Here is a 23,502-nt window from a genome sequence, read left to right as displayed (position 1 = left end):
GTCCTCCACAACTAGACTGAAGAACAAAAGGACAGCAACTTGTCTGTTCCCATCCCCCCAATTCCCCAATAAAAATCTTAAAAAAAAAAAAAAAAATTCAGTGTATAGAATTACTTACTCATCATCTGGAGTGAGCTGGACAGGTTCATTAGTAAACTGAGAATCGAAGTTGTCCAAACCAAATTCCCCAGAAATATTTGGTTTAAAGGGAGGTACCACCTGCTTTTGCTCCATCTAGAAAGACATATTAGATGACAGCTCAAGCTTCATTCTTAAAAAATTCCACCTCTACATTTCTCTTCTGCCCTCAGGTGTTTCCTGCTCTTATTAAACTGAGTCCCTAGGCAAGGTTCTACAATATTCACAATGATGGAAATAATTTACCAATCTGAACATTGATACAGGTCTCAATAATATCATAACCTGCTCCACTTAATTGGTGTTCTGAGCTCATTGTTTTAAGAGCTTTTGGAAAAGCACTTTTGAGACTGGTTTTAAGTACCTTAAGCTGTGATTTACTATTTTCCAACATTCTTTTAAGATAATAAAATTTGGCCCAAGATACTAATGAAACCCAATATAGAAAACAATCAAAATTTACTTACCATATCCCAGTCAACATTTCGGAAGAATGGGTGTCCCTGAATATCAGCAAATCCTGTTTGAGGATGACAACCCAATCGTTCCTTAGGGTCCTATGGTGGAAAGAAATGTTTCAAAAACTGGGTGAATATTTTCTTTAGAATACATCATCTTTGTGACCTGGATTTTGTACCTATTCTATGATATCTTTATGTCTGAAATCAGAATGGTCTACCTCTCACTTTTAGAAGGTACAGCACTATACTCAAATGAGTATCTGAAGCGTGTGACAAGTAAGATTTCCTCATGGCTCTTTCTCCAGCTATCATGTAATTAAAGTGGAGCTATGTCACCACTTCTTGCTAAAGAAAAATGGGAGGAAAAAGAGAGCAGAATCATTTGAGCGGCATCTAGCTATTTCTTTGGCATGGATTAGAGTGATAGTCAAAATATGCAAACCTCCAAACTTCACAAGTTTCTTAGCTTAATTTAAAAGCCCCATGCCCAATTACAGGGACAATCTATAATCTGTGTACAATAATGATACAACCATTATCTGAATCACTGGATTGAGAAGGGGCCTACAACTTGTAAAAAGTCTTGGCTTATTCATTACTGTGAATGAGAACATGTTTCTATTTTTCTTTCCAATAAAAGGCAATTTATTTTGCATATTAACACCTCTTACCTTCATTTTTCACTGTGTTAAAGCTTAAGTTTCTACTTACAATCTTTCCTCATATAAAGTACTCATTTAAAACAAGCTTCAATTCATTTTATTAAAATACATTATTGTTATTTATTTACCCTATTCAACCTACCTTCTAACTTACCACTTATTTAAGATTTATGACTGCCAAGACCATTGTGCTACAATAAAAAGTATATATTTGGTCTTTGGCCCAGGGTTCTGACAGAGAGCTTCTAAAACCCTTGTAATTTCCTGAGTGATAGGAGTGTCTTTTGTTACTCATAACAAGTCCCTTTCTATCATACCTGAGTTTATGCTAATAAGGTGACTCTTGATGGACCTCTAGATAGTTTGAGGATGAGATCCTAATGGTAACTCCATAAAAACCTATAAACCATGGGGGTCAGAGAGCTTCTAGTTGGTGAACACATCCACGTGCTGGGAGGCTGGCACCTCGCAAATCCATTGGGACAGAAGCTCCTGAACTTGGGACCCTTTTGGACCTCACCATCTGATTGTTCATTTGCATCCTTTAAAATAAACGGCTAATAGTAGCTTTCCTAAGTTCTATAAGTCATTCTAGCAAATTATTGAACCTAAAGTGAGAAGAGGGGTTTCAGGAAGCCCCAACTTTGTAGCCAAGTCAGACGGAAGTGTGGGTGCCTAATACTTGTGACTGGTGTCCGAAGTGAGGACAGTCTCATGGAACTGGGCTCTTCAACCTGTGGAGCCTGACACTAGCTTCAGGTGGGCAGTGTCAGAAATTAACTGAGATGTAGGACACCCCGTTGGTGTCTGGAGAGATGGAGAATTGGTTGTCAGTATGGAAAAACCTGATATATTTGGTGTTAGAAATGTTATGAGTATAAATAGTTCAGAATCATAATTTTAGATAGATTCTAAAACTGTGCTAGCCTACCAACTGCAACAATTGAATGACGTTTGACGTATTAATAGCCAACGATAGGACTACATTTCTTCTGAATTTTATCTAATTAAAGGGTTTTTGACATGAGAATTTGTAAAGAACATTACTGCCCCAATTGCTCAATAAGCAAAGAGATTCTATGAATAATAATCCAAAGAAAATTGAAATTAGAGCTGAATTGAAATTAGAAAATTAGAAAATTGAAATTAGATAATTGAGACTATCTCTAAAGATGTAATTTTTTCCCTAATTAAGTACACGGTATACATCATTTATATTAAGAACATCATATGTAATATATAACTGGAAACAAATTATATTGGCAAAATGGAAAGGACAATTCATCTCAGAATCTAACGTTGTCAAATTACTCTTTGGTGAAGAGACAAATTCCAGATCTAACTGAAAAAAATTACATCCTCTGATATTTTGGAATTTTACGTTGCTTGAACCTCTACTTCAGTTTTATTTTTACAGAGATAAACATTAAAAATTTTTATACACGATTTATACCTTGTTGAGAAAACTCTTCAGGACACTTGCGGCTTTAACAGACAGAGAACGTGGTATGCGAATTTGTTTTTCCAAAATAACTAAAAAGATAAAATTAATGGCATTATATTTAACTCTTACATGGTTTTAATCTTTACATTTTTATTGAGATAGTTAAGGCATTTTAGCAGAAAAAAAGAAATCATTACATACACTACTTAGGCATCTCGTGTACTTTCCCAGTCCTATTCCTCTCCTTCTTAGAAATAGCCTCTAATCTGAACACCGTTTTTTATCATTTATGTGTATATTTTATTCTTTGAATACCTTATTGTACCTTAGTTTCCTCATCTGTAAAAAAGGGAATAAAAACAATACCTGCTTCATAGGGCTGTTTTCAGGTTTAAATGAGTTAATATCTAGAAAATGTGCAGCATATATTACTGTATTAGATTTTATTGGACATTGCCAAATTATTCTCCAAAGATGTTGTATCCATTTTCACTCCCACCAGCAGTCTATCCGAGTTCCAGTTGCTCCCCATTCTCACCAGCAGTGGTATTATCAGACTTCAAAATTGTAGGGCTTTTATTTTTTTCACCTTTTGATTCCTCTTATCTTCTTGGTACTCTACTTTTCCCCCATATTGTTCCTGAACTTAAGCACTCAGCCTTGGTTCCACATGAAAAAGACTGTCCTCCTGAGCCACAGGGGCTGTTTGTGATATATAATCTGAAGGAACCTCTTTGTTACGTTTTTGAGAACGAGAAGGTAACTGGAAATGGGACTGAAGACTACAAAGACAGAAAAGATGTATTCCAAAAAACCAAAGCCTCACATATTAAGAAGTGTATTTTCCGAAATTTTCCTCTTTTTTACTTAAAGTAATAACTTGTGCCGTCCTCATTCATGCTCTAGAATACATTACTTACAGAGAATCTCTGTAAAATACTGCAAGTTACCTTGGAAGAGATAATCCTCTGTGTTTTGATCAGGGTTATCAGAGCTTCCGACAATATCGAATGGAGACCTTCCTGCCATCATCTCAAACATTAGTACTCCAAGAGCCCACCAGTCGACACTGAAACCTTCAAAAAAGAAATTTTAAAGCAACAAATTACCCAATCTGCAGTCTTGATTCATTTCATTACATAATGAAAAAATAAACATAATGAAAAAGTAAACTCTAAATGTATTTTATAAAACTATCAGGGTAGGCACAGAGGATTACAGGAATATTTTACTTATCAACAAGGGAGGTACCTAAAAGATAACTTTAAAAATAAAATATGAAAAATAAAACATGTTTCTTTTCCCAAATAAATCTGTAATTTCAGGTTCATGGACTGTATCTAATATTTTGTTTTGAGGATATAGTTAAATTGCATTTGCGAATAGCCTTCCTTGATCTGAAATTTGATCTTCTGCTAGCTGATTAAAGATCCTTGAAGGAATCAGGTTATGAGCAGCTATCAGAAGTACCCATGCTCCTTTACATCAGCTAGAATCAGAGGGCCAGAACCCAAGCTGTCACGTGTTTTCTTAAGATACACATATCCTCTAGTTCCCGACAAGCAATCACTCTTTCCATCATCTTTCAAGATTCCTGGGGGAAATATCCTAGGAAAGCGGAATAAATTTTCTAGAGGTTCATGACTGGAGTTACATGGTTGAAGTTTAAAGCCCTACTCTGCCACTTTCTAGCGATATGATTTTGGGGAAGTTATTCAAGCTTTCTACACATTAGTTTCCTCGGCTGTAAAATGGGAGTTAACAGTGCTTACCTTATAGGATTACTGAGAGAATTAACTTAGATAATATATGTAAACTGCTTAGAATAGTGCCTAGTGCTCTTCAGTGCTTGTCACTAATAAAATATTCAAATTTGCACCCCTAAATACTGCCAAGATCTCACTGTCGCTGATTTCAGAGTTTGGGGTTTTCATGTAGGTTTTAAGGGGATCAAAAAATGTATATTAATAAGATCAGTACTGAAATGCTACAGTATACTAAAATGCAATTTGTACCACATTTAATCACCCTTCTAGCATATAACTAAAATACCACCTATTAATTTATTACCGTAATCTTCTCCTCTTAAAATTTCAGGAGCAATGTAATTAGGAGTACCACAGAAAGTGCTGGTTGTATCTCCTGGCCGTAATCCTTCCTTTTATAAAAAAAAAAAAGAAAAAAAGAAAGAACAGAGAAATTCTGTTTTAAATTCACCTCTTTTATTTCATCTATCATGTAAGCTCAGCACCCATAGGTAATACATTAAGCTTAAATAAAATATCACTATCACAGTTGCTTTTATTATTAAAATTATGGATTGCCACTAAATAGCTTAAATAAAACCTGTTCTCATTAGGTATTGGTAAAGAATCAGTTCAATTAAGATAAAATTGCAATTAAAATAATTTATATTCAAGTAAAAATTTAATATAAAAATTTAAATTATATGAGTAAAAGGGATCATAGATTGTGAAGAAAAGAAGCACTTTAAATCCCACCTAATACAACCACTGCTGGCATTCTGTTTCCCTCCTAGTTGGTTCCTAAGGCACTCTTTTTTTTAAATTTTGTATTATAATAGCTACAGGATGGAGCAAATTAAGGTGAAACACACTAATACATATAAATAGAGAAAGTGCACACTAACAAATGGAACAATCACCAAGAAGTTATAACAAACTTATATGCACCTCACAACACAGCCTCAAAATACAACAAGTAAAAATAGACAAAATTATTACGAGAATTTCACAATCCCTGTTATGGATTGAATGTATGTGTGCCCCAAATTCATGCTGAAGCCCTAATGTGATGGTATTGGGAGGTGGGGACTTTGGGAGGTGATTAGGTCATGAGTTTGGTCTCCATGATGGAATTAGCGTCCTTATAAGAAAAGGAAGAGAGTTCTAGCCCTCTTTCTCTCCCCGCCATATGAGGATACAAGAAGACAACCATTTGCAAACCCTGAAGTGTGTCTACCAGACACTGGATCTGGGGGCACCTTGATTTTGGATTTCCCAGCCTCTAGAACCATGAGAAATAAATGTTTGTTTTTGAAGCCACCTAGTCTATAGTATCCTGTTATTGCAGCCCAAATTGATAATACAATCTTCAATCATAACAGGTGATTTCAACACATTTACATCAGAAAATGATAGGTCATGCAGACAAAAATTAGTAAGCAGAAAAAGATTTGGCCAAAATCTAGAGCAAAAAAATATATATATAAATTATACACATAGAGAATATGTATATCTGTGTGTGTGTGTGTGTGTGTGTGNGAGAGAGAGAGAGAGAGAGAGAGAGAGAGAGAGAGAGAAAAGGGAGAAGGAGGGTGAGAGAGAATGTGAAAGACAGTCTCCTTGTATGCAAAATACAGATTATACACCCTTTTTATAAGTACACAGGGGATACTGACCAAATACTAAGTCACAAAGAAAATCTCTACACAGTTCAAAAATCCAGTATTACTCAGACCATTTTCTAGTCACGATTCAATTAAGTAAGAGATAATAAAAGATAGTACAAAAACAAGCTGAATAATATTAAATATACAATTAAGCATCTTCTTTTTTTACTTTATAAGCATGTAATTTCCTACATAAAGACTTGCTATTATTGAGTATATAAAATTCAACTGAACATCTGTACCTAGAATGTAACTATTTCCCTATTGCCAAATTATATGCTACAAAATTCCAAACAAAAAAAGGGGAGATATACATGCAAATCAAACCTTCCCATTCCTGTCTGACACATCCAGTTCCAGCCCCCTAGAGGCAACCACTGCTATGAGGTCATGTGTACCCTCCAGAGATATTCTGGGCATGGTGTATGTATTTTTCTTTACATTTTACTCTATTATATATAACACATCTACAAGAAATATTTAGTAATGTTGTGACTCCAAAGGTTTTTCTGTGTGATTCCTAATAGTGATATATAAGTTACTTTTGTATACAAGAAACATGACTGTGACTTAAGTTGTATTATTGGCAATGGCTTGACATACAGGCTAATGATAAATGAAATGCACTTTCACAGCAAGAGTCAGAAGCAAGGGAAGTAGTCTGTTAACTTGTAACAGAGCTATGCTAAATCATTCACTTGTTCACTGAATATCTAAAAGTAGGACCACCAGCTAAATTATCTACAGTGTAACAGAGATGTTATTATTAAAATGTCCCTGATTAAAAAAACGAGTTAAAGATAAATCAGTTCATAAAATGGCCAGTTTTTCAGTCAATAAAATCAATGTTCATAAAATATTCCAAACATAAGCCTGAAGATATTGACATTTTCATATTCTTCCAGTCATCACTATCTTATATTCTCTTTATATAAAAGCATCTAGTGAGAAACTGAGGAAATTAATTAAACCTAAAGAAAATATTCTGGAGAAACTATGAAAAAAAAGTTTAGTGTTTTAGATTTCCCAAGGAACTGTTATAAGGAAAAGAAATTAATCCAATATTTGCCAGAGGTCTGACATTAGGTAAGTTTAAATACTGACTCTAAGTCCTAAGATAAGAACATTAATATTTCTGGGGGACTCATTTCCCATAAACTTTAACATCACAAGGATGTAAATGTATAAGTGAGAGAAGAGACAAAGTACTGTTAGTAAAGTCTTTGAATAGAAGTTCCAATCCTGGTGCCTTTTTTCCTACCCATAAAACCAAGTAGCTACTGGAAAAGGAGAAAAGGCAGTAAGGGCGGTAGGTAGGAGAACCAATTTGAAGACCTACCAAATAAGACCTCTATGATTTATCAAAGATCCTGATTAACTTGGTTGAGGATCTCCAGAAAGAACGAGAATGTATAATAAACCAATATTATTTTTCATTAAGAGTAACAAAGATTGGCCAGCCAAGTGGCTCAGTTGGTTAAGAGCATGAGCTCTGAGCAACAGGGTCGCTGGTTCAATTCCCACATGGGCCAGTGAGCTGCGCCCAAGCTGAGCTGCCGCCGAGCTGCCAACAGGTGGCAGGATGGCTCAGCTGGTGACAGCATGTGCTCCTAACAACAAGGTTGCTGGTTCAACTCCCGTATGGGATGGTGGCTATGCCCACCCGCAACTAAGATTGAATATGGCACCTGAGCTGAGCGGCCACAAACTACCTACGGGCAGCTGGATGGTGACTAGACTTGGAACTAACCTAGCTGCGCCCTCCACAACTAAGATTGAAGGACAACAACTTGGCTGTTCCCCTGCCCCAATTCCCCAATAAAAATCTTTAAAAGAGAGAAAAAAAAAAAAAGAGAGTATCAAAGATTAAGTAATTTTTCTCTAATAAAATCTTCCAGGAAAAATAAGATTCCCAAATTTCTTTGAATAATAAAGGAAGAAAAGAGAGAAAGACAGAGACAGAAGGAAAGCCTTAATTCATTTTTGTGAATTTCATTGTTCAAGTAATGTATGCCCATTTACAATAACTTAAAAAAGATGTAAAAGTAAACAGAATAAACACGCGCTACTACATAATAGAATAATACATAATGGAATACATAATAATACACACAGAACTAGAGAATTCTATACTTTAAAACTGTACTTAATGTTGTAAGCATTTTGCATTATGAACTTTCTGTAAACATCTTTTTAAATGACTTCATATGACATGTTTTTTAGCCATTCTATAATTTCCTTAATCATTCTCCTTACCACTGGCCATTTAGATTACCTAAAATATTTATCATAAAGTAAAATAAAAAGTTTTGGTTATAATCTGTCCTCACAGACAAAAAATATTTACTCACCATATCCCAGGGGCAGAATTACTGTATCAAAGAATATGGCCATCTTTAAGATTCCTGGTACATCCCCACCAAACTGCTTTACAAATGGATATAACAAGATACACTCACCAGTGACATATGAGCATGCCCATTTCATTAAACTCTGTGGACTACTGTAATTTTAAAATCAGTATCTGGCATGCAAAAAAAGTCTCATTGTTTTAATTTGTACACTTATTAATAAGGTTAACATTCTTCATATTTTTTGTTCAGCTTTACTTTCCCTTGACAAATTATAAGACTTTTTTATTATTGTCATTTTTCTTTTGAAACGAGAAAAAAAAGTCCACTGGGGAAAAAAACGAGAGAGATCAAAAGGTATCACAAATCTGAGTGATGGATACACAGGAGTTCACCTACTAAATCTCTATTTGTTTATGATCAACATTTGTATAATAGAAAAATGTAAGGAAATAAAAATTTAATATAAGAAAAGATAAATGTCTCAATTTTGTACATCAAAGCGAAAATCGTTTAGGTAAAGATTCTCTTTTCTAATGTTGATGAACAAATAGTAAGGTTAAATCTGCAGTCCTATTAGACTATCTTACTTAATGTTAGCATTTAAATAACCTCCAGGCTCTGGAGGCACTTCCCTCAGGTGAATGGAGGAACACAATTGACACATTTACATCCCTGTTGCCTTATTACAGTGTGAGAATAAGTCTATCTCAGATAATTTAACAAGGAGTATAGCTCCCTACACATTTTAAGGGAAAAAAATTGGGCCTTGAACAAAACACTGTTACAAAAAGAATAAGACACCGATAAATAAAGGCCATGTCCTGGGCCAGCCAAGTGGCTCAGTTGGCTAAGAGCTCGCTCAAGAGTGCGAGATCTGAGCAACAGTGGTTCAATTCCTGGCCTGAGCTGAGCTTCCACTGAGATGCCAACAGGTGGCAGGATGGCTCAGCTAAATAAATAAATAAATAAATAAATAAATAAATAAACAAAGGCCATGTCCTGAGAATAACTAAAATTCTTATTTTGTTCTATTGTACTTTATGTCAGATATTTAAATTTTAAATATAAAAAATGTTAGAATTCCTAGGAAAATCTTAAATGCATTATAATAATTATTATTTAATTTTTTTAAATGCATTAAGAGTTACAATTAAATGACAAAAAAACTATGGTGATATGCAAATAGTTGTGCTCAAGTTGTGAAACTGTAGACGATTTTTATTTCTAAATTTGTAATAGTGTCACAACTTTCAAGACAAAAAGTTGCAAACAATAAACAGAAATTGACTCATTATAGTACACATAACACTCACAGAAAATACAGAATTTCATAAATAGTTAGGAAATAAGTACATTTGTGTTTGTGCTAGAATTCCCAAAAGTACCCTAAACAAAGTAGCAATCACTTCCTCCTCTTTAAATATGAAGTTATTTTTTCAAAACAGTTTTATGAGCCACTGGCACCTTTTGAATAACTAGAAACTTCCCTCACCTTACACATGCCGTAGTCAGTGAGTTTAATGTGTCCTTCCGAGTCCAGCAAGACATTGTCCAATTTCAAATCTCTATAAATTATCCCTCGTTCATGAAGATAATTTAATGCCAGGCTGATTTCTGCAGAGTAAAATCTAAAATAAAATGAAAAATAACTCCTTTGATTCAAATTTTTAAGTTGTGGTAAGTTTCTAGAGGAAGGTATTCAAGTACTACTCTCATCTGCAAACAAAGACATCAAAATCATGTCAAAGATTTTTTCCTCCCAATGTTTTCAGGAATAATACCAAACACAAATTGAAGTACCACTTTAAAATATCCAAATCCAAAATACAATTTTAAAAGTTCCAGTATAAATTAAACTCACACTTTTCATTAAGTCATTAATTTGAAAGTCTCAAACAGGTGTTCTTAATTTGGGTCCTTGGATGGACTTCAGGCAGTCCACACTCCTAAAACTGGAGCTAAGGTTGTATGTACATGTGTACATTTACATCTTCTATAGAGTTTCCATAGCTTGCATCACTTCCCTAAGGTTCCAATGACCTCCCAAAATGCTAAGAACCACTTATTGGTGTAGAATAGAAATAATACTAAAAGTTCACTACTCAAACCATAAAATCCATACCAAAATTCTAGAAAAGTAATTAAAAGAAATTATTCTATAACCATAACATCTAATATTAAAGAAAAAAAACTTTTAAAAACTGCCACTAACAAATTGGTGATAACCAGAACTTTTAACCTGAATAATGAAAATGAAACACTCAAGCTGGTTTATGGCTGCTTTGGTGACTGTTATCCAAGTCATGTTTGGAGGTACCTAATACACACCTTCTAGCTACATAATTCTATAAATAGGGAACTTGAGCCCTTATTCTGTACTTTGGTTCCTAAAAAAGCAAAGATGGTACATAACCAGAAATGGCACTTTAAAACAGTAAAATTAGACTACTTTCCCCAAGTCCAACTGAACAAACAAGAAACAAATACTTGCTATGTTCACAATTCAAAACATCATCTTTGGAGATTTCTGGTCAAGATGGTAGAGTAGATAAAAGCCGTGTTTACCTCCTCTCATGACTACATCAAAATTACAACTAAACTACAGAACCATCACTGAGAATCGTCTGAAGCCTAGCTGAACCGAAGTCCTACAACTAAGAACATACAGAAGAAGGCACCTCAAGACTGAGAGGAAGGGCAGAGACGCAGAACAGGCTGGTCCCACAATTCCACGTGACATTAAAAATCAGGAGGGATGTCTCAGCTGCAGAGGTCCTCCCCTGAGGAGTGAGGGGTCTCAGCCCCACACCAAGCTCCCCAGCACCGGGTTCCACTGACAGGGAGAGAAGTCCCCACAACTCTAGCTGTGAAACAAAACCAGCGGAGTTTGCGGCTGAGTGAGGCAGAGGGCAGCTAGAGTGCCAGGCAATCCTCTTCAAGGCCTGCACATGGACTTGCTAACTGACGGACTCACTCACTCTGAGCTCCAGCAATGGGGCAGCAGCTTGAAAGGTGCCAGGGACATATGCAGAGGAACTAAGTTGTCTGGCTTCAGGCTGAAGGTTGGAGTAGAAGATTTCTTCCAGAAAAAAGTGCTGGTAGAATCCCTTGTTTCTTTGTTGAGCTCTCTCCTCTCCCTGCATATAAACGCTGGTGGCCACCATATCTGAGACTCTACCAACCTAGCTAACACCATTCATCCACTCACCCTGGTGGTTCCCTCAGTTCCCACCCAACCCAACTTGCAGGATCACCCAAGCCACTTCCAGTGTCTTTTCCATACAAATGGCCTGTCTTGCCTCATGCTGCAGACTTTCCTAATATCTCTCAAAAGTTCATAAAACCCAAACAAGCAGCATCTGGCTCTGGTGTGTCCTGTAGGTCTTGCTGACCAGCCCTAAGTCTGGCACTATGAAAGCCGGCCTGTTGAGGCACCTCCAAGCCTAGTGTGGGTGGCCATCTGTAGACTGCTTTGTGGCTCATGTCAGGTGGTCCTGTGCAGAGCATAGGCTGTGGCTGAATCTGGCCTGTGGTAGCCAAATTTAGATTCAAAAGACAGATAAAGAGTTTACCAGACAAGAAAAAGCTAAAGGAGTTCATCACCACCAAACCAGTATTATAAGGAATGTCATAGGGACTTAACACACACAAAAAAGAGATAAGAAATATGGATAATAAAATGGCAATAACTACGTGTCTAGCAACAATTACTTTAAATGTAAATGGATTAAATGCTCCAATTAAAAGACACAGGGTGGCTGAATGGATAAGAAAATAAGACCCTTGCATATGCTGCCTACAAATGACTCACTTCAGATCAAAAGGCACACACAGACTGAAAGTAAAGGGATGGAAAAATATATTTCATGAAAATTAAAACAAATGAACAAACAAACAAAATTAGGAGTAGCAATACTTATACCAGACAAAATAAGCTTTAAAACAAAGGCTATAACAAGACACAAAGAAGGACCCAGTAATCCCACTTCTGGGCATTTATTCGAAGAAACCCAAAACACTACTTCAAAGGGATGTGTGTATCCATATGTTCACTGCAGCATTGTTTACAATGGCCAAGATGTGGAGGCAGCCTGGGTGTCTGTTGATGGATGAATGGAAAAAGAGGAGCTGGTACATGTATACAATGGAATATTGCTCGACCATGGAAGGGAATAGGTTCTTGCCATCTGCAGTGACATGGATAAACCTGGAGGATATTGTGCTGAGTGGAGTATGTAAGACAGAGAAAGATAGATGCAATCTGGTTTTGCTTACACGTGGAATCTAAAGAACAAAATAAACAAATGAAACAGAAACTCATAGATACAGAGAACATTTTGATGGTTGCCAGATGAGAGGGGAATTAGATGGGTAGTGAAAAAGGGGAAGGGACTAAGAAGTACAAATTGGTTGTTACAAAGTAGTTATGGGGTGTGTAAGTTACAGCATAACAAATGTAGTCAATAATATCGTAATAACTATGTATAGTGCCAGGTGGGTACTAGACTAGTCAGGGGGATCACTTCTTAAATTATATGAATGTCTAACCACTATACTACTGTACACCTGAAATTAATATTGAATGTCAACTGTAATTGAAAAATTAAAAGGGGGAGACAAGGTGAAGGGGAATAAGAGGTTCAAATTTCCAGGTATAAAACAAATAAGTCATGGGGATGTAACGTACAGCATGGGGAATATAGTCAATAATACTGTGATAGCATAGTACAGTGTCAGATGGTTGTTGGATTTATCATGGTGATCACTTCTTTAGATATATAAATGTTGAATAACTATGGTGTACATGTGAAACTAATATAATATTGTAGGTTACCTGTATTTTAATAAAAATCTTAAAAAAAACTACAAAAAACAAAATATCATCTTTGGCTTTGCTATGAAGAGTGACCATATGATAAAGCCTAAGTAAACAATGAACATACAATAAATTAAAAAAAAAATACTTTGGCTATGAGATTAGATATGTACAATTTATACCTTCTTATGAAATTGAAGGATATTATCTCTTTTTGACAAGGAAAAAAAAATCAATAAACTAGCAAGATTTCTACTAAATAATTTATTTTTTAAAAATAAAATCTCTAGGGCTGGCCGAGTGGCGCGATGGTTAAGAGCTGGCTTGGGACACCAGAGGGCCCCAGTTCGGATCCCACATATGAGGGCCAGTGACACTGCCCTCTACAAAAAAATTAAAAAATAAATAAATAAAATAAAATCTCTAACCTTTGTTACAGACATGTACAAACTCATATCCTTCATTTTGGCATTATTCTTGTGAAGCATGAAAGGGTGAGAATTACTGCTAACTATGAATAATAAAACATGGTACTGAAGAGTTAAATTTCTTATATAAACAATTAACAATCTTATATAATAGTATCAAAGTAAAAATATTTGAAAATAACTGGGTTTAGTAGCCTAATGGTTTGCCTTGAATGCTGTATATACTTTTCAATTGCTTCAAATTATATCATTATATGTATAATATATAATGTGATATATATGTTATATGTTATAATATAAACTAACTTTTAGCTTAGCCTCTACATGACTTACAAAGAATTAACCAGTATCAAAATAAATTATTTATCTACTATTTTCAACCACTAGCACATAAAAAGTCCCACAGCTCCCCCACAAAATCCAACACAAACAAACAATAAACTAAAAAATTACCTGGCATGTTCTTCAGGAAGTTTTCTTTGTCGCTGCATATGAAACATTAGATCTCCTCCATTAACATACTCGATGACAAAGAACAATCTAAACACAGGAAAGCACACATGAGGCCAACATCCAAAACAAGGCAGTGTGACTGTGCATTATGAACACTACAGACATAAGTCAAAACAGAGACAGCACTCTATATATGATTTACCCTTAACAAAAATCCCAGGAATTTGGAGGAAACAAAGGGTAGTTGCAGCAGAAAGCTCTTTAATCAGAGAAGATAGAAGAAAGTAAACCAGCATGATAACAATTGCTTCCTGTGTGTCTTCCTGTGATAACTGTTACTTTTAAAGTAGTACCACTTGCAATACAGAGTCTCTCATCCCACCCCAATTTTAGCATTTTCAAGATAAGTTATTTTTAACTGTCAGAAGTAAGGATTCCTCCCCCTAGTCAAACTCTGGGAAACTTTAAGTCCTAAAACCAAACTCTTACGGAATTTAAAAGGTTGAATTTCTACTGCCATGATTATGACCTGGCTATATTTTTTAAAGCAGGTAATTTCCTCATGTTGATCCAAACTGGTATCATTGATTGGTGTATGATTGTCGGGAAATCATATGCATAATACTGTTGTGTCTGTCTCTAAGACTTCCACTTCAGGAATTATAGCAGGAAGGGCTCTGATTTGTGTAACATACCCAAGTGTGTAAAAGCCCAGTAATCATTCCATTAATTATCTTTCAGTCTTACCTGCTCTCTGTCTGAAAGCAAGAATGCAGCCCAACAAGAAAAGGATGATTGGATGCCTGCTCAAAAACATGCTTCTCTGTTTGTACCCAATCAATATCCTATTTTAAAATATGAAAGAAATCTATGTCAAACTAAAATGATATCAAAACTATGATAAATCTGTTCTTAGCAATTCAAAGATCACAAATGCAATTATGAACTAGGCTAAATATCAAAAGCATTGATAATCATGAAACAATTTACACATACTAAAGGGGAAAACACCACCAGTGAATCTTTCAATATTATTAAACAATCTAGAAAACTTTTACAAAGCTCAGCCAAGCACTTTCCCTTGATAATATGGTTTGATTTTTATTTTTTAAAAATCTAATAATCATCACATTCCTTTAAATACATCCTATATAACTGTTTGAAGCATATACAGTATTTAGAAAAGTAGACTGAAATAATAAGGCACAAACATTGTGGTTTTCTCTGAAATGGTATACTTAAGCCAATTTAACATCATTGTGCTTACCTCATCATCATTGACAAGCTCTTTTTTTACAACTTTCATTGCATAAATACGATCTGTTTTTTTTAACCGCACCAATAGTACTTTGGCATAACTTCCTCTTCCTATTACCCGGAGCAAATCAAAATCCTGAAGACCTAGACTAGATGAAGCTTTGCCACTTTCCCTGGTGTTCATTGCCTGTTGAGAACATTTATATCAGAGTTACACCTGGAAGTATTTTGCATAACAATTATATTTCTAGCACCTAGTTATACCTGTAATTTAAAAAATACTGGGGCAGGCCAAGTGGCGCATTGGTTAAGACCTGGCTTGGGACGCCAGCTGAGCAGCAGGGCCTGGGTTAGGATAGCGCATGAAGACCAGTGATACTGCCCTCTACAGCTAAGATGGTGAACAACAGCTCAACCTGGAGCTGGGCTGCTGTGAGTCTCTGGTGATGGCAGAGGCTGCAGCCCATGCAAAAAACCCCCCAAAAAACAGTAGTTCAATTCCTGGCCCAAGCTGAGCAACCGCTGAGCTGCCAACAGGTGGCAGGAGGGCTCAGCTAAAAAAAAAAAAACCATGTAAAAAAACGACACTAACTTTGGTGATTGGGAAACTGGAGGTACTACTGACAGGATAAGATTGACAGTTATTGAGATAATGAGAGTGGCTTTTTATTTTGAAGTTAAAAGGTACAATGGAATAGCAAGATGGAAGAGTCTGCTAGAAGCTTGATATATGAAACCTGACTGGTGAAGAGACACATTCGGAAGTATTCTTGGAAGCTATAGGCAGAAAAGAAGCATGAGGCAATTCAGCTAATGGAAAACATTATTTTCTACACAATACCAAGGCTCCTGTAGAGCGACAAACTCAGCCTTATAATTCATTCACAAATAAAAACTTAGGCTTCTGGTAATTTATATAGAAGACTGAATATTATCTTTTATTACATAGCTGCAAAATCCTCAGCATACAATCAACAGATGTATCCATGAGAATTAAGTATGAATTTTCTGAAGTGAAAAATATCAAGAAAAGCAAAGAGAAAATTTTTAGAAAGATAAAGAAACTAGTAAGCACAAAACAGAAAAAGAAAAAGTATTGTGAAAACTGAAAAAGAATGATTATTCTAGAGGGTCATACATGAAAACTTAGAAATAAATTTTCTACATTATGATTTGATAACAAGGATAAATAAAGAGAAATGAAATCAGGGCAGATTAAGAAAGCAGAGAATGGTTAGGAGATAAGGCAATGTACAAACTTTAAATATGGTTAATTGGAAACTATAAAATAGAATCAAATGGAACAAAAGCACGGGTATCTTCACAAAAACAGTAAGAAGATTGAGTGCAGCGACAGTATCCAGAAAACGAGAATGTCACCTTCAAAGGGCCTAAACCGCCCCCTGCTGACCTACAATTCTATATCCTGCAAAACTAGCCCTCAAAATAAAAGTGAAATAAAAACATTTTTTAGACAAAAACTAAGGAAATTCATGACTAGTAGGTTCTCACTAAAGGAAATGTTGAGTCCTTCAAGAAGAAAGATAATGTCATATGGAAGGGCAGACACACAGGAAGGAATTTAGGACAAAAAGAGCAAAATATGGATAAACCTAAGGCCTGACTTTAAAAACATGAATACACGCATGCACGCGCACACACACACACACACACACACACACACACACACACACACAGAGTTTTAAAATATGACAAAAATAGCACCAAAGGCAGGAAGGGAAAGTATGTAAATTTAAAGTGTCTTAAGGTCCTTGCATATTATGAGAAATGCTAAAGGTATTAATAATTTGTGTTGAATTTAAATAAGTTAAGGATGTAAGACAATCTCTAAAACCAGTAATAGAATAGAATGGCAGTCAAACAAGCTAAAAGAGGTGAAAAAGGAATAAAAAATAACCCAAAAAAAGGCACAAAAAGTAACAGAAATAGGTGAGATATGGAAAACATAGTAAAATGGTAGATTTAAACACAGATCAGTAATTAGTTTACATATAATTACGAAACATCACTGGCCATGTACCGATAATTGTTTTAACTGGGTAATGGATACAGGGGCTTTGTTATACTACTTTATTTGTTTGAAATTTTCCATAATAAAAAGTTGTATTTTTTTTAAAGGTAACCAAGAATAAAACATAACAACCTATTAAACATTAGAAAGAGAAGGGAAAAGCAGAGGTAGTGTGAACTAAACCTTTCATGGCCAGAAATATATAAAGTTGAAACATTGAAAAACAGAGGTATAAACATTATGGACACAACTAGAAATGATTAAAAAGAGTTGCCTCTCAGAGTGGAAATGGAAGGATCTATATTTTAAACAATACTGCCAAGTATTCTAAACATCATTCTTAATACATTATAATTTTTAGATAATAATAACTTATTAAAAAATAAGTTATTCTACCAGATTATTTCTTAATTTAAATGAAATTAGTAATTAATCATTAAATTAAATCAGAATAAAACTCTAGAATCATTAAAGATCATTCCTGCATTTTACTATTATAATCTAAAATCTAAGCAAGGCAATGTCATATTTTTACACTGTCAAGTCTTATTAAAAAGCTAATGGCATAATGTACAATAAGACTAATTATCTTACCTCCTTTTCTTCACCAACTTGGTCCAAACTCTCATGACTTGACGGATTATATGGAATTACTAAAAACCCAATCCCAAACAAAACGAAAAGAAGAAAAACACAGCATCCATTAACTGAGTTTGACTTAAAATTTTCTCTTGATTTTTTTTTTGTTTTTATTTCCGAATAAGTCTGCATCATTTAAAAGCATCTGTCCTACTAATAACAAATTGTATGTAAAAATGAATTAAATCCTAATCTGTAGTGAGGGTAAAGAGAGCAAGAACCAATCAGCAGTCAAGTACTGATTTTAAATAATATTTTTACTATTTTAAAAATATTTCTCTTCTTTACAAATTAATCAGTTCCTTCTGTAAGGGTGATTCTATAAACCCTATTTAATTATTTTAGTATCAGTAAGGCATGGATTTAGAGGGTCTCTGATGTTCACCCCTCACTTCCTTCATAGTCAAAATGTTCCTGACCACCATACCACATAAATTAAATAAAGAAATTAACAAAGATTGGACTCTAGGCTTCTATTCCTTGAAGCCACTTGAGGCAAAAAAACAAAAGCCTACATTGCATATAACCAGCTTCCTCCATGAACAAGAGCCTACACTCTGTCCTTTCAGAAAAACTCCCTGCCTTGCTTTTCCTGATTCATTCCAGATCAGGCTGCTCTGTTTCATTTAATTGCTCTTTAAATTTCCCAGATACATATTTTAGGTTTTGTATCTATTTAACACTTGAACTCACAAGATCTATTTTTGAATTTTCTATGCTGCATCTCCGTATCTTTTACATACTTTCTACTTTTGATAATAAAGCTTTCAATAAAAACAGGTCACTTTAACATAGTTGATATGGTTCGCAAAATCAGTATACTTCCATTATTGAAAAAAACAAAGTTTGCTGAATTTAAAGAGGTCTCAAAAAAAATTATCTAAATTAGAGAAAATAGTATTTGTTCTAGTTTACATAGTTGTCTTTTTTAAATACCAAACACATATGTTAAATATTGTGATGATATTATCACTACAAAATATGGTTACCTAACTTTTATTTGGGAAGGACATAAGTGTTTTTAAACTTGGGGGAAAGAGTCACCTAAAGAAGTCTTTCAATGATACTTTGTTATCGTTAATGAACAATGGTTCGTGACATTCTTACCTGTCTGTGCATGGTCTGAGTGCATGGATGACTGATCCCCGTGCATCATTGGTTCCTACAAACATTTCCAAAGAAACAGTAACTTAGTGGAATCTTTTTAAATCTCAATACCTCTATAAATCCAGAAACAACATTATTTTGGTGAGACACAGCATATTAAAATTTAAATGTGAAAGAATATGCTGAATAAGTGAGAATTACATTACTATATTTAATTTACTTTTAATTTTATTATACGAAACCAATATATTTCTGTGAATGAGGTAATGTTAGTCACATTTAACAGATAACAGAATAAACACAAAACTTATTTCAGACCATTAATTAGAAATCAAATTAAACTCTGATTTTTTCTCTTCTACACTATCTATTCTTTCTTTGAGCTCCATACACTCATTTTAAGTCTCTGGCAAGAGTCTCTAGTATTTGACTTCTTTAGCTAAGGTTCAGAGATAGACTTCAAGATGTCTATAAACCTCTTGAAATTATACGTAAAATTTTGTGGACTTCCCATTTTTCTGAAGTTTCTCAAAGGTGTCAGTGACCCAAAGAAAAAAAATACCTTCCAGAAACTGACTTAACTGTCAAAAATCTCAGGATAAAGCTAATTCAAACCAAAATGTTACTAATTCATTAATCCTGGAACCAAGTTTAGACTACCAGCAAGAAAGGGTAAACTTGAGAAGGTGCATTAATTATACAATTATAATTTTAAGCCAGCCTTTTCAAAGTGCTTAGTACCTATCCTAAATATAACCATTAACTGTGTTCCTCTTTCCTTCCACATTTATAAACTCATACAAGTCATCCATCATCTAAGTATACTCACGAATAGCAACAGTAACCTAGAAAAATTACATTCACAATTTTTGGCCTTCTGTTTTTCTTTAAGTGGATTTTCACCTCTTTAAGTACAAACCATTTCTAAGCTTCTATGAACTAGCTAAATAATTCTAATACCAAAGAGCCACCAGTAACAACCTACTTTCATAATGTCTAAAGAAGGTACTATGAATAAACATGGTATAATCATTCTAGAAGACAATTTAGAAAGATGCACCCAGATCTTTTTAAAAACACATATTCTTTAATGAAGTATTTCTGGATCCTTAAGGAAACAAAAAGATTTATTTACCAGAAAATTCATTATGATTTTCTTTATAGAAAACAAATGTTTAATCATGGGCAACAGGTTAAAAAAATTATGGTATAGGCATATAACAAAACATTATGCTAAAAAATGATGAGGCTATAGATAGCTAGATATAGAAAGATGACCAAAATGTATTGTTGAGTAAGAAAAATGGGTTAGGAAACAGTACATACATGATCTCATTTTTGTTAAAAAGTATGTAAAAGAACGAGACACAACCAAACTGATGTGCCTTCTACGAAGTAGTCTCAGAAACAACCCATGATAAAAACCAGAATCTAATCAAACTTCCAGATCTAACTATAACATACAGAAAATAAAAAGGACAGGAACATTCTAAACATAACCATGGAAAAGCAAAGAGAAAAATTCAGCAACACTTTAAACGACAATACAGTTTCTTCTACAATTAAATTGTAAGAGAAAAAAGAGAGTGAGAAAGGAGGATAGGGAGGAATATTAAATTAAAAAATATCTAAGAAACAGAAATAGTCTCAGAGACACAGAGGAAAAACTGAGGGTTGCTAGTTGGGAGGGGGTGGGGATGAAGGGGAAGGGATTAGACAGCATAAATAGTTAACTACAATATTGCCACAGGGATACGAAAGACAGTTTGAGGAATATAATTAATAATGTTGTAAATATTTTGTAGGGTGTCAGATGGTCACATGTCTTGCTAGGGAGACCGCATCATGGATGGGGTAGAGGCTTGATCACTGCACTGTACACTTCAAGCTGATGTTGTATAATATTGTATGTCAGCTATAAGTGAATAAATATATATAGTCATGGGACATGGAGTAGAGTATGGGAATGGAGTCAATGGAATTGTAATAGATAAGCATGATATCGGGGGAGGGAGGGCAGTAGATGGGAGAGGGGGGTTGTTTCTGTGCGAAGGGTGAAAAGGATAACTATTGCATTGTTCTGTACACCTGAAACTAACAATAAAAATAAAATAAAATAACGATAATAATAATAATAAAGACAAAAAAAATATCTAAGACACATATCAATAATATGAACTTCATTGGATCCTGATTCACAGTGAAAACTGTAAAAAAAAATTCATAACATTTATGAGACAATTGTAATTTTGAACATTGCCTGCATGGATATTAGATATAAGTTTTTTTATCTAACCTTACATCTAACCTTTTGAACATTGCCTGTATGGATATTAGGTATAAGGTTTTTTATCTAACCTTACATCAAAACTTATATTAGCTATAAGGTTTATTAAAGAGTCCTTATCATTTAGAGATACATCCTGAAATATGTCTGGGATTTGTATCAAAATGATACAGGGTCAGCACAGGTTAAATGGGTGGGGAACACAGATGAAACAAAATGGGCATGAATTGATAACTGTCGGAGCAGGGTGACTTATTGCTATATGGAAGTTCATTATACTGTTCCATCTACTCCTCTATATGTTTTAAACTTTTCTATATGGAAAAATTTTAATGTTTATGAATATAAATTTGCACAGAAAAAGTTCTGGAAGGATATACACAAATAACAATTACCTTTACATGATAGATTAGGCGGGGATTTTTATTAATCTTTGTTTATTAATCTGTATTCTCTATTTTTCCTATAATGAACATGTTTTAATTAATATTTAAAATAAAAAGTGAAAAATAAAAATTTTAAATGCGAAATGTCCCCAGTAATCTGACACTTTCAATAGCAAACATGGAGCCTCTGACTCTTACCTGATCTCTGCTGAGGGTAGATGTGAGGATAATGGGAGTTTTAAACTAATGAGTTTAGCTTAAAAAAGAGAAAAAAAAAATCTCTTAAATGGTTCTCCCTGCATCCTCCTAATTTACACCAGGGGATTTTGTAGCAGGTTAAACAAAAAAGTTAACTATATCCTACAAACGAATTTGTAATAATTCCAAAATTCACAATATGTTAACTGGGCTGTAACGTATTCCTACCCACATTCTATAACAACACTGTGAGTTGTGATTCCTTGACACCACCCTAGTTTAGCCCTCTGTTCTAGAAGCATTATCAAAAATGCTCTATTAAAAACAAATAGACAAGTGGGTCTTACCGGTGGCAAAGAATGCCGCCCACATTCAATTGTGACAAGTTTGTGGCACTTCTTATGAACTAGGAGTTTGCAGTTGATGCACTTGTATCCCTGGCGTCCAAGTCCCCAGATTCGGTCAGTACAGATGGCACAGTGGGCACGCTGGAAAGAGTAATTCAACAAAATTGAGTAATGACAACAAAAAAACGTCATACTCATTTCCCAACAGGTTGCTCATACATTAGTGAAAACAAGAGGCTTTCTTCTCTAACTCAATTCTCTTCATCATATATCACTTTTTCAAAGGTATGATGCTCAGGGGAAAATTAACAGAAAAAAGAACTTAATTTAAAGAGACAGTGTAATTTACAATGATGTTGTTTTCTGTGATAAGTCCAAGAAGTTTCAGTCTCCACATAATTAGGTTAGGAGTAATAAAAATAGGAAAAGTGAATTAAGCTTGAAAAACATACAGCAGAAAAAGCTGTATAAGGATTCTCAAGCAAAAATAAACCTTCCAGTCTGTTCAGAGGTCAAACCAAAGCCCTGTTCTCTTAAAGAGCAATACCTAAAGTGACATTTCATCTCAAAGTTTTATAAGTTTCAGTGCTATTGGGAACAAGAATTTAGGGACCTTGGGTGGTGGCTTCCATTTACATTAATAAAGTCAAACATGGCACTAGTTTTAGAGTGGAAATGGGAGTGCAGAGGCTGGCCGAGTGGCGCGATGGTTAAGAATTGGCTTGGAAGGCCAGCTCTGAGCAGCAGAGCCACCAGTTTGGATACCACATGAGGGCCAGTGACACTGCCCTCCACAGCTAAGATGCTGAACAACAGCTCTACCTGGAGCTGGGCTGCTATGAGTTGATGGCGACGGCGTAGGCTGCAGCCCCTGCTGCAGTGGGCTGCCGTAAGCTACCGTGAGTGGCTGGCAGCTGGCGTGAGCTGCCAAGAGCCGCCGTGAGTGGCCGTCCAGTGGCCAGCGACCGATCTGCCTCACCCGGGAAGAGCGCAATGATCATAACACCAACATGGGTCAGTGAAGTGACGTCCTCCACAACTAGACTGAAGAACAAAAGGACAGCAACTTGTTCCCCTTCCC

The 23,502-nt window shown here is 35.0% G+C and overlaps 1 protein-coding gene across 4 annotated transcripts in view; it reads right to left on the bottom strand.

Annotated features, from left to right (window-relative positions):
- Positions 1–23,502, bottom strand: part of PRKCI (protein kinase C iota) — a 59,776-nt gene that overhangs the window by 6,944 nt on the left and 29,330 nt on the right. For all 4 annotated transcript variants that reach the window (XM_019643978.1, XM_019643980.1, XM_019643979.1 and 1 more), the window contains exons 6-17: positions 22,422–22,562; positions 19,204–19,258; positions 18,052–18,110; positions 15,436–15,612; positions 14,916–15,013; positions 14,169–14,255; positions 9,964–10,099; positions 4,776–4,863; positions 3,656–3,781; positions 2,715–2,794; positions 606–695; positions 119–234 (exon numbers count right to left, since the gene is read on the bottom strand). In XM_019643978.1, the coding sequence (XP_019499523.1) occupies positions 119–234; positions 606–695; positions 2,715–2,794; positions 3,656–3,781; positions 4,776–4,863; positions 9,964–10,099; positions 14,169–14,255; positions 14,916–15,013; positions 15,436–15,612; positions 18,052–18,110; positions 19,204–19,258; positions 22,422–22,562 (1,253 nt within the window). The remainder of the gene's footprint in view (positions 1–118; positions 235–605; positions 696–2,714; positions 2,795–3,655; positions 3,782–4,775; positions 4,864–9,963; positions 10,100–14,168; positions 14,256–14,915; positions 15,014–15,435; positions 15,613–18,051; positions 18,111–19,203; positions 19,259–22,421; positions 22,563–23,502) is intronic.

This window comes from Hipposideros armiger, unplaced genomic scaffold (assembly GCF_001890085.2).
Source record: "Hipposideros armiger isolate ML-2016 unplaced genomic scaffold, ASM189008v1 scaffold_83, whole genome shotgun sequence".
Taxonomy (NCBI): domain Eukaryota; kingdom Metazoa; phylum Chordata; class Mammalia; order Chiroptera; family Hipposideridae; genus Hipposideros; species Hipposideros armiger.
Note: the sequence above shows the minus strand (reverse complement) of the source record. Positions and strands in the feature narration are given on the sequence as shown.